The 15,965-nt window shown below is 45.1% G+C and overlaps 1 protein-coding gene across 1 annotated transcript; it reads left to right on the top strand.

Annotated features, from left to right (window-relative positions):
• The first annotated feature begins 2,872 nt into the window (after positions 1-2,872).
• LOC121283827 (interleukin-8-like) lies at positions 2,873-10,540 on the top strand. The gene is made up of 4 exons (XM_041198606.1): positions 2,873-2,984; positions 7,555-7,690; positions 7,806-7,889; positions 10,403-10,540. The coding sequence occupies exons 1-4, from the start codon at positions 2,921-2,923 to the stop codon at positions 10,428-10,430; spliced, it is 312 nt and encodes a 103-aa protein (XP_041054540.1). The 5' UTR covers positions 2,873-2,920; the 3' UTR covers positions 10,431-10,540.
• The last annotated feature ends 5,425 nt before the right edge of the window (positions 10,541-15,965 follow it).

Below are 15,965 nucleotides of genomic sequence, written 5' to 3'. Positions count from 1 at the left end.
AACTTTGTCCTTGGTTTTACAGCTGACCTGAATTAGGGGCTGTGCCTGATTTACCCCAATTTTGTTAATTTGGTTTAATTGTTTTCATTTAAAAGATTATCAAGAGTTCAAATCTCACAATGGCAAACTATGAGACAATGTAACTTCATCTGAATAGGAACAGATGGAAACATGTTTGTACTCGAAAGAGTTACATCTTCTTAATCTTCCTAACCCTGCCGCTACACCTTGGTGCTCCCCCAACATCCACAGTGGAGGTGGCGGCAGCCTGCTGTCTCCTCCATCGTGCCTTGCAGCCTGAGCAGTGCAGTGGACATCTCTTCCCAATGTTCCCGAACTTGCCTTTGCAGCTCCAGTAACTGAGCTATGACCGGATCCAGAGGCTCATCGTCTGACTCGTAGTCAGCAGATTTCTGGCCTCTAGCAGTCCTGTGAGCGCCCAAAACCTGCAAAGTCCCTGCCACCACCTGCTGTGCATCAGGCAGGGTGATGTGTTTACCAGATTGTGACCCCAAGACTACTCTAGAACTCGGTCCCACCGAGGTGTGTGTCCCTGTGCTGGTGGAGGGTGTGGATTTACACTGTGACAGGGCTTCAATTGGGGTTCAGCAGATTGCTCTTTTGAGGTGTCTTTGGGGCTTGAGTCAAGGACCGGGGTCAAGGACTCCCTTGGCTGTTTCCCAGATGTGCCTACAAAAGCAAAGAGAGATAATTAGTGCATGGCAGTAGCCTGTGAAACAGGACACATCACAAACAGCCTGCTTATCTGATGGATGTTGCACCGCTGGATCCTCACTTTGTCAAGCACCACCGATCTCATCATCAACATAGGAATGGTCCAGATCTTTGCTGGCCAACTGGATGACTCTATTTTCAAAGTCTGTTAGAAGTTTGATGTCAGGTATTCCTCCACCAGTCTGCAACTTCTCCCTCTTGTGTGCAGCTTGTCCTGCATGAAGACAGATGGACAGAGTGTAAGCAGGATGCCTGCTAGGCCTGATGATAAGAACACCTGGCATGTGTGGGTGGGTGGTGAGTGGTCCCATGGATGGGATGAGGACAATGAAGGTGTGTTTGAGAGAGTGAATGGTGAGTGAGTGAGATCCCTATGGATGTGTTTTGGGTTTGTGAGTGTGAAAGTTGAGAGTGATGAGAAGAGTGACTTACCCTAGCGGAACAGGGGAGATCATTCATCCTCTTGTGGCACCGGGTGACTGTCCTCATTTGCAGGGCGTTGGCACTGACCACGGCTGCCACCGCCTCTCAAGCCGGATCGGTGATGCTGTTGTCTCTCCTGCAGCCAGAGTGGGGGGTAGAGGACATCACGGTGGGCCTCCACGCTGTCCAAAAGGCGTACCAGGGATGTGTCACTTTTTGCCTTTTGGGGCAATGTCTTCTGTGCAGCAGTCGTGAGCTGGAAACACAGAGGTGAGCGCGTGGCTGCACTTTAAATATGGCGCCCAGAGTGAGGAAGCGGGGAGGTGATGGCGTGGCGGGCAAATCACCACCTGCCAGCAAAAATGGCGTGTTTCCTGGAGTGTGTGATCAATAAGGTGGGATTGGAATGATAGGATGTGAAAAGCCGCCATTGTGGCCGATGGATAAAGTATCCTTTTTCCCACCCGCCACTGCACTTAGTTCAAATCTGGGATGATTCTGCCCTATGTTTCTGCTGGCACCCTGGAAGAAGCCAGGCTCAAAAACATTGAGGCCAATGGTGACTCGCAGACATTGCTAATGTGTCACTTCCAGGTGTAGCAGATCTTCATAGGCTGCATATGTCTAGAATCACTTGGTGTGACTATCTTAGCCTTTCGTAATGCTGCTTTTACAAATAGTCAAGCTGAACCCATCTATATAGCCTCCATAGTTGCTGCTGATGCTCATTATCTTCCTCATTTGAAGTCCAACCTAAAGCAGTCTGGACACCACACATCTTCCAAACTTAAAACCCCCAAACTTAACCAAAGTCTCTATCACAACAACTACTTCGCTAAAGCTTTTCCCAAAGGGAACTTAGAAGCCAGCTGTGATCACTGAGTCTTTATTCATACCAGGACTTTGGGGGAGGCAGTGGTGTAATGGTATTGTCACTGGACTGGTAACCCAGAGACTAAACATAATTATCTGGGGGCCCATTTTCAAATACCACCATGGCAAATCTGGCACTAAAAGTCTAATGAAGACCATGAAACAATCCATCTGGCTCATGAATGTCCTTTAGGGAAGGAAATCTGTAATCCCTTACCTGGTCTGGCCTACATGTGACTCAACACCCACAGCAATGTGGTTGACTCTCAAATGCCCTCTGAAATGGCCTAACAAGCCACTTAGTTCTCAAGGGCAATTAGGGATGGGCAATAAATGCTGGCCCAGCTGCTGAGGTCCACATCCAATGGGTGAATAAAAAAAAAACACCCCATGAAGTCCTGTTCAATTTTGCCAAGTTTTGCAAAATCCAGGAAAGCTGTGCATGAGACATTAATTTTAAATTGCTGCTAAAATCAATTGAAAGAACCCTCATTTAAATATTGATATCAAAGACTTGCCTCTCCAGGGCAGGTTAGTCAGATGGACACAAGCAGGAAGTAGGCATGTTCACAATGGTTGAAATCTCACATTTCTAACAATTAAACTCGCTGCCTGACCCTATCCTGTGGATCTGGTGACGGGTTGAGGGTGGTGAGTGGTGTTAAAATTCATTCCATTGGTATTACGTTTCAGGGATGTTTTCATCACTCATTGTGAAAATCATGGCCAATGTGTTTTCACTTACTGGAAATCACACAGTTATGCAATATTTATGGTGACTAAAGGTACTGTGATAATAAATACAGCAGATTAGCAGCGAACTCTTAATTGCATATGAGTACAGCACAGCAACAGCAAGAGGATAAAGAACATTAGACACTAAAGCACAATGAACAGCAAAGTTGCTCTAATGGTCCTCACTTTCTTCGTACTCTATATGGCTTCCACACAAGGTAAAAAAATATGTCCTTCTATAGCAGCACAATATTTACAGTAATACTGTATTCATGGTAGGCAGGTAATCATAGTTTATTTGCCCTAATCTAAGTAACAAAACTGTTCCTAACACATTTTATCATGTTTATGTATGCATGTATGTCAATGAAATGGAGATGATCTTTTGGAAGTATATCTTATAAAGGGGAACATCATCTGCTCACCATGCATATCAAGAAATGTCCCATGTGCTGCTCACAATTAGTTGTTTCTTAAAAATTAATGGACAGAATAGCATTCACAGCAAGGGCAAAGTTTCCTAATATGTGTGACTAGGTAGAACGGCTCCCAACTAGTAATGCACATTTTTTAAAAATTGCTTTTATATGCTGAGCGATACATGCATAGCAATATAAATGAATATGTATTAATACATTAAAATAAAAGATTTAGATTTTTTTTAGCTCATTTCATTTCTCCAGAATGTCCCAAGGTGATTTATGTCGCTGCTTAGTGGGAAAATGTGGAGTCAATGTGTGCATAACTTCTCACAAACAATATTGGTCAGCTGTTTGTTGGTGTTTGTTGAGGGAGAGTACTTTGCTCTTTGAATAGCACCATGGGTTCCTTTACATGAATCTGATTAGGTAAACATCTGCTTTAGTTTAATCAGTCATCAAAAGATGTTGAGGGGAATCTTCGCTCACCTTAGTGTCTGGAAGGGAGTGGGAGGGGGAACACTTGATTTGCACTCCGGCCATTTCTGTTTCCCAAAGCAAATTAATTATCATCCTGTTTCCCTGTGGTTCTCTGGCTGATCAGGCAGACAAGAAGATGCATCTAAAGCAGTAATAAAGGATGTTCTATTTCAAGGCACGCAGCAGGACTCAAAATGGCAACAGCAATTGCAGCAAACAATCCAATGTGAAGCAGGACAAACCTGCAGAATGGGATCCTACATGTGTCACCAGGTCACCCCTGGAAGAACTTGGACATGAAGAAATTCCGCTTTGCAGAACACCTGCGGTCTGTCTGCAAGAATGACCCAAACCTCCCTGTCGCTTGCCATTTTAACACTCTACCCTGCTCTCTTGCCCACATGTCTGTCCTTGGCCTGCTGCATTGTTCCAGTGAAGCCCAACGCAAACTGGAGGAACAGCACCTCATCTTCCGACTAGGCACTTTACAGCCTTCCGGACTGAATATTGAATTCAACAACTTTAGGTCTTGAGCTCCCTCCTCCATCCCCACCCCCTTTCTGTTTCTTCCCCCTTCCTTTTGTTTTTTCCAATAATTTACATAGATTTTTCTTTTCCCACCTATTTCCATTATTTTTAAATCTTTTATGCCCCCCCACCCCCACTAGAGCTATACCTTGAGTGCCCTACCATCCATTCTTAATTAGCAAATTCATTTAGATAATATCACCAACTTCAACACCTCTGTGTTCTTTTGTTCTTTTGTCTGTGACATCTTTTGATTATCTGCTCCTATCACTGCTTGCTTATCCCTACAACCACACCACCCCCCTCCACTTCTCTCCCCCCGCCCCACCACCTTAAACAAGCTTATATTTCACCCCTCTCCTTGGATTCACCTAGTTCTGTTGAAGGGTCATGAGGACACGAAACGTCAACTCTTTTCTTCTCTGCCGATGCTGCCAGACCTGCTGAGTTTTTCCAGGTAATTCTGTTCTTCTTTTGGGTTTCCAGCATCTGCAGTTTTTTTGTTTTTATCTCTGTATTATGAAGAAATTGAGAGCTGTGGTCATCTTGACAGCCATGGGCAATGGGTGGCCACCTGCTCCTCTTGAGTGGAGGTCTGAGTTGCAGATCTTTGCAAACTCCTGCCAGGGGAACCTGAGCCTTCGCAGGCACTGCTGTTCAGAGAGCTCAAGGAAACTGACCCTTCACAATAGACCCTGTGCTGAGGGAATCACATCCTTCACAGTGTTGCTCTGTGCCAATCTCCTGTATTCTGTGCCACTGCACATGCCTGTAGAGAAGGAAGCAGCTGCTGTTAGAGTTGCTGCCCCTATCACTTTGGCTGCTGAGCTGGAACAGGCTACAACCCCATCTCATATGTCACTCAATTGCAGAATACCTACCTCCCATGTCACAGGGATGTCTCCCAGACACTAAGAATCCTCAGTGGCACCTGCACAAATTTGCTGTCCCCAATAAAATCAGTGATTTTAGGCTGAACACAAATCATTCACTCTGGCTGAACATAGACTTGCTAGTAGCAACCTTTACACTGCTCACCTTGTCCAAGCTGGCGAGTTACAGACCCAGCATTTAACCTCTGAACTGTTGGGAAAGAAGGATTTCATTAAAGGCCTTTTTAAGTACTTTAATTGCTCTGCTGCAGACCCACAGTCATTCCCTGCTATATTCACAACCCACCCTGAGAAAAGCCAGAAAAGAGCAGCTTCGGGTCTGGATCCCCACCCCATGTAATTTTCCCAGGTTTTCCCACCCGGTATTCTCCAGGACTTGCCTCTGCTGGGTTGCCATTTCTGACAATGCAGCACTGCCACAAAATACTGTGCTAAAAGTGTTAACCTAGATTGTGTGCTTAACTTTGCAACTGGGTTTTAACCCACAATTGTCAAATTCAAAGCAAGAGCCAGCTGAGCCAAAAACTCAGACAACATGTAATATGTGTAAAACAAAAACAGAATTACCTGGAAAAACTCAGCAGGTCTGGCAGCATCGGCGGAGAAGAAAAGAGTTGAGGTTTCGAGTCCTCATGACCCTTCGACAGAACTTGAGTTCGAGTCGAAGGGTCATGAGGACTCGAAACGTCAACTCTTTTCTTCTCCGCCGATGCTGCCAGACCTGCTGAGTTTTTCCAGGTAATTCTGTTTTTGTTTTGGATTTCCAGCATCCGCAGTTTTTTTGTTTTTATCTATGTAATATGTGTATACTTGTGAGGGCACAGAAGTTTTACCTTTATTTTCAGCAAAGTGCAGTTGTCAGTAAGCCATATGAGGGTGACATTTCGGAGGGTAATTACCAAGGATGAATCACATGGCTTAACACAACCCATGGCTTGTTTTCAATTTATCACTGGCTAACTTGATTGTAAAAACATCTTGAATAGTACATGTGTTGTTATTGAATGTATGACTAATTGTTTAACACTGATGTATTGAGGTAGATTTTCATATTCACAGAAAGGATGGCCATGATCTGATGAAACGTATTGCCCTTCTGTTATTGAACCTATTTTTCATCAATTGAAATCAGTGTGGTAAAGGTGAAACCTCAATGTGTCTGCTTTGTCCAATTTCTTGTAAGGTAGTGTGAAAAGTAAAAATAGGAGAATGCTCTCTCCACACAAAATAAATGATGATTGACCTAGATGGAAAATAAGGTGAAAGCCTAAGAACATGTTTGGAAATACAAAGGGGCAAAATTTTGTTTGTATGGCTCGACTTCAAACGACACTATGCAGACTATGTTGATCCCACAGAAAGTGCCACGGCGCTACCTGCACGGTCCACATCCATTTCTTCAATATCATTTTGCCCTTGGTGGGTGGGCGGGCCCCACCGGCTCGGCAGTGGGCAGGCAGCCGAACTCCGTCGCCGAAACGGCCCCCGCCGCCATTTTGAGAAGGCGGGCCAATTAAGGCCCACCCAGCGGGCTGCCCGACGGGAAGCGCTATGCGCTTACTGTGCGGGGAGGAGGGATTCCCCAACTGTCAAAGTGCGCTCTTTCATGCATGCGCGCGTAAGAGTGCACTGCTCCCTGAGACCAAGTACTGTCTCAGGGAGATCACTGACAGTGCTTCAAAGTGTCAAAATAGAAAAATAAAAAAAAATTAACATGTCTCCCTCATGTGACAATGTCACACGAGATGGGACATGTTAATAAATCTCACATAAAGTTTATTTAAGATGTTTAAAATGGACATGAAACCTCATCCCACCAGTGAATGAGGTTTCATGTTTTTTCTTGTTCCCGCTGGGGCTCCTGGCCTGCTCACCAGCCTTAAGGTTGGCCGGGCAGGGCCTTTAATTACCTTAATTAGCCTGTCAATGGCCTCAATTGGCCATTCACATGTCAGCGGGCGGACAGCTGATTTCGCTGACCGCCCGCCTTCCTGAATATTTAAATGGGGCGGGATGATGTCGGGGGTTCCTTCCGACGTTATCCCGCGTCATTTTCCCATTGGCGAGTGGGCCCCACCCCCAAATCGCTGACGGGAAAATTCAGGCCACTGTGTGGGCTGCCTGTGTAGTGGCTGCTGTGCTGCCTGCCCTCAGGGAATGTATTACACGTAATGTTGTTTGAAGGGGTGCTGCACAAACAAACCTTACCCCAAAATGCTTTACTTTTCATTCAGTAACTCTGAGTTTAGTGTGTCACAGTTGACTGGAATATGACAGTGAACTTTCAAATAATAATACCCTTCTAAGGATCTTGGCTGACTGGCTGGTTCTGGAGAGTTGACTGTTAGGGAATCTGATTTGCAGTTAGAAGTTTTTACAGCAGTAGAATCACGAAGGAAGGATAAATAAAAGACAGAAAAAGGATGCGACAATTAGTTTGATTAATCCTGTGTATTTTAAAATTATAGTTGCATCTCTCAGAAGCCTAGGAGTGAAACTGCGTTGCCAGTGCATCAACACAAACACTCGTTTTATCCATCCAAAGCGCCTGGGGAATATTCAAATTGTTCCAAGTGGTGCCCATTGTGGGAAAGTAGAGATCATGTAAGTGTTTACACTGCAATACATCTATTTTTTACTTGAAATCAACTTTATATACTGTCGCATTATAGACTAATCGTCAGAGTGGATGACAATTTGGTATTTGTATTTATTTCAGTGCCACCTTCAGAAGTGGTAACCAAGTCTGTTTGAACTCTGATGCCTGGTGGGTGCAGAAAATAATTGAAAAGTTGATCAAAAGGTGAGTAATCAATTTGTGGGGGAGTAAGCGTCAGGAAATAGAAAAGCATTCCATTTTATGATGACTTTATGAGTTTGCAGTCTCAGAGATTCATGTTAGAAAATGATGGGGACATGAATTACTGATAGATTTCCCCAGCAAGCATGGTGATGCACTATGAGCACAAACTCATCAAAATGCACTTCAGTTTTTCTTCGAATAAATCAGTCCACCCCAGTATCAGTAAATGATTTAATATGAGCCCAGTCTAATGCTTTCATTCTTCACTCCCTCACTTTGAGAGCTATGGCTCTGTGATAGTGCTCTCATGGTTTTGTCTCAATACTGTCAATTAACATCCCACTCCAAAGGCTTGAGTGGAAAATCGAGGCTTACACTCCAGTACTGAAGGACTGTTGTATTGTCAGGGCTCCCGGCTTTCAGATGAGGCATTAAACTGAGGCCCAATATGTGCTTACAGATTTATGTCAAAAATTCTGAGAAACGATTCAAAGAAGAGCTCTCTTTGGTGTTGGGCTCAATATTTATCCCACAACCAACAGCTAAAAACACAAATTATCTGGTCATTTTCACACTGCTGTTGTTATATGCAAATGGTCTACCATGTTTCCTACATTACAGCAGTGTCTATCCTTCTAAAGTACCTCATTGGCTGAAAAAAGCATTGTGGATGTCCTGTACATATGAACATATGAATTAGGAGCAGGAGTAGGCCACTTGGCCCCTCAAGCCTGCTCCGAAATTCAATAAGATCATGGCTGATCTGAATGTAACCTCAACCCCACATTCCTGCCTACCTCCGATAACCTTTCATCCCCTTGTTAACCAAGAATCTATCTGGCTCTGCCTTAAAAATATTCAAAAGCTCTGCTTCCACTGTCTTTGAGGAAGAGAGTCCAAGAGTCTCACTACCCTGTGAGAGAAAGAAATTCTCCTCATCTCTGTCATAAATGAGCGCTCCCTTATTTTTAAACAGTGACCCCTAGTTCTAGTTTCTCCCATAAGAGGAAACATCTTCTCCACATTCACCCTGTCAAGCATCTTAAAGTTGTGAGAGATGCTATATAAATACAAGTTTTTCTTTTTCTCTAAACTTGAAAGTAAAAATACAAAATAAATGCTATTGGTTACTTTAAGACCTTTGTCTTTTGATTGCTGGATCAAAAAACTTAAAAGTTCTTTCAATTATTATTAACTTCCAAACAACAAGGTCAGGGAGAGACTATTGGCAGACTCCATTAATAAAAGGACAAAGCTTTAACATAACAAACTGCTACCCAGAAAATGAAATGAATTCGACAGTTTTTAATGAGCAGCTGATCCACAAACACCAGTTCTATGTTTAGGCAGCAAGTTAATAATCTATCGCACTGATACCTGACCAAAACACATTTGGGGAAGATGAACAACTTCACAGAATCAAATTATTAGTTTTCTTCAAAATGTTTTATTTTGCTCAAATTTTACAGAAATTTACATTTTTGATCATTCCAATGCACTCCTGGCTGGCCCCCCACATTCTATCCTCTGTAAACTTGAGGCCATCCAAAGATCTGCTGCCTGTGTCTTAAGTTCCGTTCTCCTATCAACCCTGTGCTCATTGACCTACAATGGCTTCTGGTCAAGAAATGGCTTGATTTTAAAATTCTCTTTTTTCAAATCCTTCCCTGTCCTTGTCCCTCCATATCACTGAAACCTCCTCCAGCCCCACAACCCTCCAACATATCTGCACTCCCCTAATTCTGGCCTCTTGTGCAATCCCAATTTTAGTCACCCCACCATTTGTGGTTACGCCTTATGTTGCCTAGGACCTCAGACCTGGCATATCCCACACTACACCTCCCTGCCCCACTACCTCCCTACACCTCCCTACCTCTCTGCCTCTCTACCTCCCTACACCTCTCTGCCTATCTACCTCCCTACACCTCTCTGCCTCTCTCCCTCCCTACACCTCTCTGCCTCTCTCCCTCCCTACACCTCTCTGCCTCTCTACCTCCCTACACCTCTCTGCCTCTCTACCTCCCTACACCTCTCTGCCTATCTACCTCCCTACACCTCTCTGCCTCTCTACCTCCCTACACCTCTCTGTCTATCTACCTCCCTACACCTCCCTACCTCTTGGCCTCCTTAAACCTCTCTGCCTCTCTACCTCCCTACACCTCTCTGTCTATCTACCTCCCTACACCTCTCTGTCTATCTAGCTCCTCACACCTCCCTACCTCTTGGCCTCCTTACACCTCTCTGCCTCTCTACCTCCCTACACCTCCTGCCTCTCAGCCTCCTTACACCTCTCTGCCCTCCTACATGGTTTCTCTCCTGTAAGACCTTCCATAAAACCTACATTTTTGCTCATCGGACGGAATATTTCCTCCTGTGCATCGGTGTCATACTTTGTTTTATAAATGCTCCTGTATGCTTCATTACATCAAGCTGCTGCATAAATATAAATTATTGGTTTTCTGTAGCTAAATTTGATACTGTATAATTCTTATTCATTCTACATTGTTCGACAGTTCCAAGGGGACAGATGAAGTTCACTGAGGAAAAACTCAATGTCTGAATGTTAAAAGCCTGAAGCTGACTGTATCAGGGATTCTGTACTGGATCACAAACTCATATCTGCTTATCACTTTGTTCAAGCTTGTTGTAGGCCGCCGGCAACCAGTTTAACTGCTGTATGTATACAATGGATTTTTTAACCATGAAAATGCTTGATATTTATAAGATCCTTGTAATTCACAAATCCACTTCATGTGGAACTGATTCAGTATTTATAGCCCACTGTTTTTCAGCACGGAGGCAACACCAAAGCAACTGTATGTTTGCAAATGCAATACACTTATAAAATGACATTTAGAACTCATTATTTTGGCTGTGCAATTGTTAATCTGTATTGGTAAAGGTTTATTAGTAGGTAGAAAATTGCAGCCAGCAGCACCTTGTAGATAAAAGCAAAAAACTGCGGATGCTGGAAATGCAAAGCAAAAACAAAAATAAAAATACCTGGAAAAACTCAGCAGATCTGACAGGAACACAGTTAACATTTCGAGTCCAAATGACTCTTCAACATAACTAAGGAAAAATAGAAGAGAGGTGAAATATAAGCTGGTTTAAGGGGGGTGGGACAAGTAGAGCGGATAGAGGGCCAGTGATAGGTGGAGATTGCCAAAAGATGTCATAGACAAAAGGACAAAGAGGTGTTGACGGTGGTGATATTAGCTAAGAAATGTGTTAATGGGGACATTAGGGGTAGAAAGCAGGACGAGCAAGGTACAGAGAGCCCTAGGTGGGGTGGAGGGAAGGGATCGAAATAGGCTAAAAGGTAGAGATAAATCAATGGATGGAAATACATTTATAAATAATGGAAATAGGTGGGAAAAGAAAAATCTATATTAATTATTGGAAAAAAGGGGAATCGGAAAGGGGGTGGGGATGGAGGATAGGGTTCATGATCTAAAATTGTTGAACTCAATTTTCAGTCCAGAAGGCTGTAAAGTGCCTGGTTGGAAGATGAGGTGCTGTTCCTCCAGTTTGCATTGAGCTTCACTGGAACATTACAGCAGGCCAAGGACGGACATGTGGGCATTAGAGCTGGGTGGAGTGTTGAAACGGCAAGTGACAGGGAGGTCTGGGTCATGCTTGCGGACTGACCGAATGTGTTCCGCAAAGCTGTCACCCAGTCAGCGTTTGGTCTCCCCAATGTAGAGGAAACCGCATTGGGAGTAGCGAATGTAGTAGACTAAATTGAGGGAAGTGCAAGTGAAGTGCTACTTCACTTGAAAGGAGCGTTTGGGCCCTTGGACAATGAGGAGGGGGGAGGTAAAGGGCCAGGTGTTGCACCTTCTGTGGTTGCATGGGAAGGTGCTGTGGGATAGGGTTGAGGTATAGGGGGTGATGGAGGAATAGACCAGGGTATCCCGGAGGGAACGATCCCTGTGGAATGCCGCTGGGGGGGGTGAAGGGAAGATGTGTTTGGTGGTGGCATCATGCTGGAGTTGGCGGAAATGGCGGAGGATGATCCTTTAAATGCGAAGGCTGGTGATGTAATAAATGAGTACAAGGGGGACCCTATCATGGTTCTGGGAGGGAGAGGAAGGTGTGAGGGCAGATGCATGGGAGATGGGTCGGACACAGTTGAGGGCCCTGTCAACCACCATGGGTGGAAAACCTCGGTTAAGGAAGAAGAAAGACATGTCAGAGGAACTGTTTTTGAAAGTAGCATCATCAGAACAGATGCAATGCAGGCAAAGGAACTGAGAGAATGGGATGGAGTTCTTACAGGAAGCGGGGTGTGAGGAGCTGTAGTCAATGTAGCTGTGGGAGTCAGTAGGCTTGTAATGAATATTGGTGGACAGTCTATCATCAGAAATTGAGACAGAGAGGTCAAGGAAGGGAAGGGAAGTGTCAGAGATGGACCACGTGAAAATGATGGAGGGGTAGAAATTGGAAGCAAAATTAATAAATTTTTCCAGGTCCAGAGAAGACCATGAAGCAGCACTGAAGCAGTCATCAATGTACTGGATAAAGAGTTGTGGGAGAGGGCCGGAGTAGGACTGGAACAAGGAATGTTCCACATACCCCATAAAGAGACAGGCATAACTGGGGCCCATGCGGGTACCCATAGCCACACCTTTTATTTGGAGGAAGTGAGAGGAGTTGAAGGAGACATTGTTCAGTGAGAAAACAAGTTCAGTCAGACAGAGGAAAGAAGTGGTGGATGGGGATTGTTCGGGTTTCTGTTCGAGGAAGAAGCTAAGGGCCCTCAGACCATCCTGGTGGGGGATGGAGGTGTAGAGGGATTGGACGTCCATGGTGAAGAGGAAGCGGTTGGGGCCAGGGAACTGGAAATTGTTGATGTGACGTAAGGTGTCAGAGGAATCACGGATGTAGGTAGGAAGGGGCTGGGCAAGGGGAGAGACAATGGAGTCAAGATAACGAGAAATGAGTTCCGTGGGGCAGGAACAGGCTGACATGATCGGTCTACCGGGACAGTTCTGTTTGTGGATTTTGGGTAGGAGGTAGAAGCGGGCCGTCCGAGGTTGGGAGACTATGAGGTTGGAAGCTGTGGAAGGAAGATCTCCAGAGGAGATGAGGTCAGTAACAGTCCTGGAAACAATGGCTTGATGTTCAGTGGTGGGGTCATGGTCCAGGGGGAGGTAGGAGGAAGTGTCTGCGAGTTGACGCGCAGCCTCTGTGAGGTAGAGGTCAGTGCGCCAGACAACAACAGCACCACCCTTGTCAGCGAGTTTGATGACAATGTCAGGGTTGGACTTGAGAGAACGGAGTGCAGTAAGTTCAGAGAGAGACAGGTTAGAGTGGGTGAGGGGAACAGAGAAATTGAGACGACTGATGTCACACCGACAGTTCTCAATGAAAAGATCAAGAGAAGGTAAGAATCCAGAGGGAGGGGTCCAGGTGGAGGGAGACTATTGGAGGCGGGTAAAAGGATCCATTGAATGGGGAGAGGACTCCTGCCCAAAGAAGTGAGCACAGAGATGAAGGCGGTGGCAGCATCGTGCCAAGCCTGAAATTCATTGAGATGAGGGTGTAAGGGTATGAAACTGAATCTTTTGCTGATCACTGAACGTTCAGCATCAGAGAGGGGAAGGTCAGGAGGTATGGTGAATACATGGCTGGGGCTGGGATTGGAAGACGGGATAGGGACAGGGGGACGGGCAGGGGTGGAGGGTCCTGGATGGGCATTGGTGTCGATGTGTTGTTGGAGCTTGCATTCCTCTGCACCTGAAAGAAAGAGACAAAGTTTCTTGTTGCGGCGTCTGATGAGTCGAAGAATAAAATGAAACTGGGGGCACGGGCAGCTTAGAAATAGGGTGCATCGGTGCTGCTGGAGGGAGAGGTCGAGTGTGTTCATATGGTGGTGCATGGCACTGAGTGTGGATCTCAGGATGTGACGAGAACAGCAGTCTGAGAAGCGTTGTATGTCCCGGAGATACCTGTAATCCTGGGTGAATTCGAAACATGAGGGATGGAACTTCAGTTGAAATCCACGTGGGGTAAGTCGTAGACGGAGAGAGCCTCCAGCAATCACTGATTGATTGGGGATAAAGTGCCCTTGAGATACTCCTGACAGGTGAGGAATATGATGACACCTTCCATTTGAAAAGTGAACCATTAGACCACCCCACCTTGATTAAATCTCTCGTTCTCCTTTCGTTAGCTATTTAAATTTAATCTGTGCAAATATATGTGCACATCTACTGCCAAAGTGGTTTTGATAATGTAGCAGAAATATATATTTCTCAAAATGATCGATTACATTTTCAAAGTTCTTTTTGTTATAATTTATTTAAAATGAATATATCATAAAACCTAATTATAATCTATATTAAAGCAAGTTTTACCAATGCCATGCACTTCCTCTAGAACACATTATTCCTGTTATATTTTAGCCATTACACTTTCATTATTTGTCTCAAAGTATTGCAACAAATCAAAACTGATAAAATAGAAAATATGCTTAACAAAAGTAAGGAAAAAGGCTAGAAAATTTCTGTGACCTTGATGGGTGTGTTCAACATTAATGTATAATATTCCATTCGTAAAATAGCACATCGTCCAATACACTATTGGTGATGACACATTTATGAATGTTGGGTGGAATCCAAGTCCACAGGAGCAGGAAATGAGGCGGGCAGGGGCACTTAATTGTGCAGGAGGCAAAATGCCAGCTTCCCAAAGGCAGGATGAAAGTAGGGTATTAAGTTGGTGGCAGATTGAGGATAGATCGTGCTTCCTGACGGCAAGTGTCAGGATCCTATTATTAGCATGTCAAGGTGGCATGCAACAATCTTCCTGATGGATTTGAACTGAGCAGGAGCTGCTTTTCTTGTATGGGAAGCTTTGTTAAACTATGGGAGAGGAGGCATTGATGATTGAGATCAGGGGGTGCCTGTGAAAGGGAAATGAAGCATGGCTGACTGAGGTAGAGAGAGAGGGAAAGAGGTGGCTGTGAAAGGGGAATAGGGCAAGGCTGACTGAAGGGGACAAGGAAGGAAGGACTTGGCAGCCTTACAAAGGCTCATGGAGAACAGAGGGGAGAAAGTGGGTTTTACAATGAAAGCCAATGTCTAAAATTACTCTGGCTGCTCAAGCATGATTGTGTGGAGGTCAATGATTATACAGGGAGGGTCAATGGGTAAGTCCCAAGAGTCAAGGGTTAAAGAGGGGAGATCAAGGATGATAGAGGGAGGGTCAAGGATGAGGGATAGCAGTTCAGGTGTGAGGGGAGATAGTTCTAGTGCGTCAGGGGGCTGACTGATGGTGACAGGTTGGTCAATGTGATGGGGTTCTTGGTCGAGGGTCACTGAAGGTAGGGAAAGGGTGATGGAGTGAGGGTTGAGAGTGATGGAGGGAGGGTCAAAGGTGATTGAGGGGGGTGCAGGGTGATAACTTCCATTCCAGGGTCACTGTGTGAGTGTATATGAACATGGCTGTGTCAATGCAAAGAGTCCTATGGAATAAAGCTTGTGGATGGAGTTGCCCACTCTGGTGGAGGCCAGAGTGTGGTCGATGCTAAGTATAGGGCTCGCCATAGGTCAAAATTGCTCTGGTTAGAAGGGAGGGCTTTAAAGACTGTGCTGACCAGGTCTTTGCCTACCTTGTGTTCACTGTTCACCTCAGGCAGACAATGTGGGTCAAGTGCACCCAGTGCCTATGGTAGCTGTGGCGCAGCTGCAGAGGAATTGGCAGAGGATGGCTCAGGGCCAGGCACAGCAATGGCCAGAACATGAACAACATGCCAGCAGAGGGCCAAGCAGCTTCGGATGCCAGAGGCCAGTATGATGGTAACATTGGTACATTATGTTATATACCGAAGGCAGTGTAACTACCTGCAAATGTCAGACAGGCAATGTCAGGGACAGTTGAGGATGTCCTAGGCTTCTGTCACTCAGCTATTTCAGGAAGACCTACATCCTCGTGGATTGGGAGACATTCTAAGGCCAGTAGCTTTAAAAGTCGCCACAGCATTAAATTTCTACACCAGCGGGTCTTTCCATGGTTCTACAGAGGGTGTGTGTGGTATCTCACAGGCAGCTACCCACAAATGCTGGGAGG

The sequence above is a fragment of the Carcharodon carcharias genome, chromosome 1 (assembly GCF_017639515.1).
Source record: "Carcharodon carcharias isolate sCarCar2 chromosome 1, sCarCar2.pri, whole genome shotgun sequence".
Taxonomy (NCBI): domain Eukaryota; kingdom Metazoa; phylum Chordata; class Chondrichthyes; order Lamniformes; family Lamnidae; genus Carcharodon; species Carcharodon carcharias.
The sequence above is the reverse complement of the archived record's forward strand: the minus strand, read 5'-3'. Positions and strand labels throughout refer to the sequence as shown.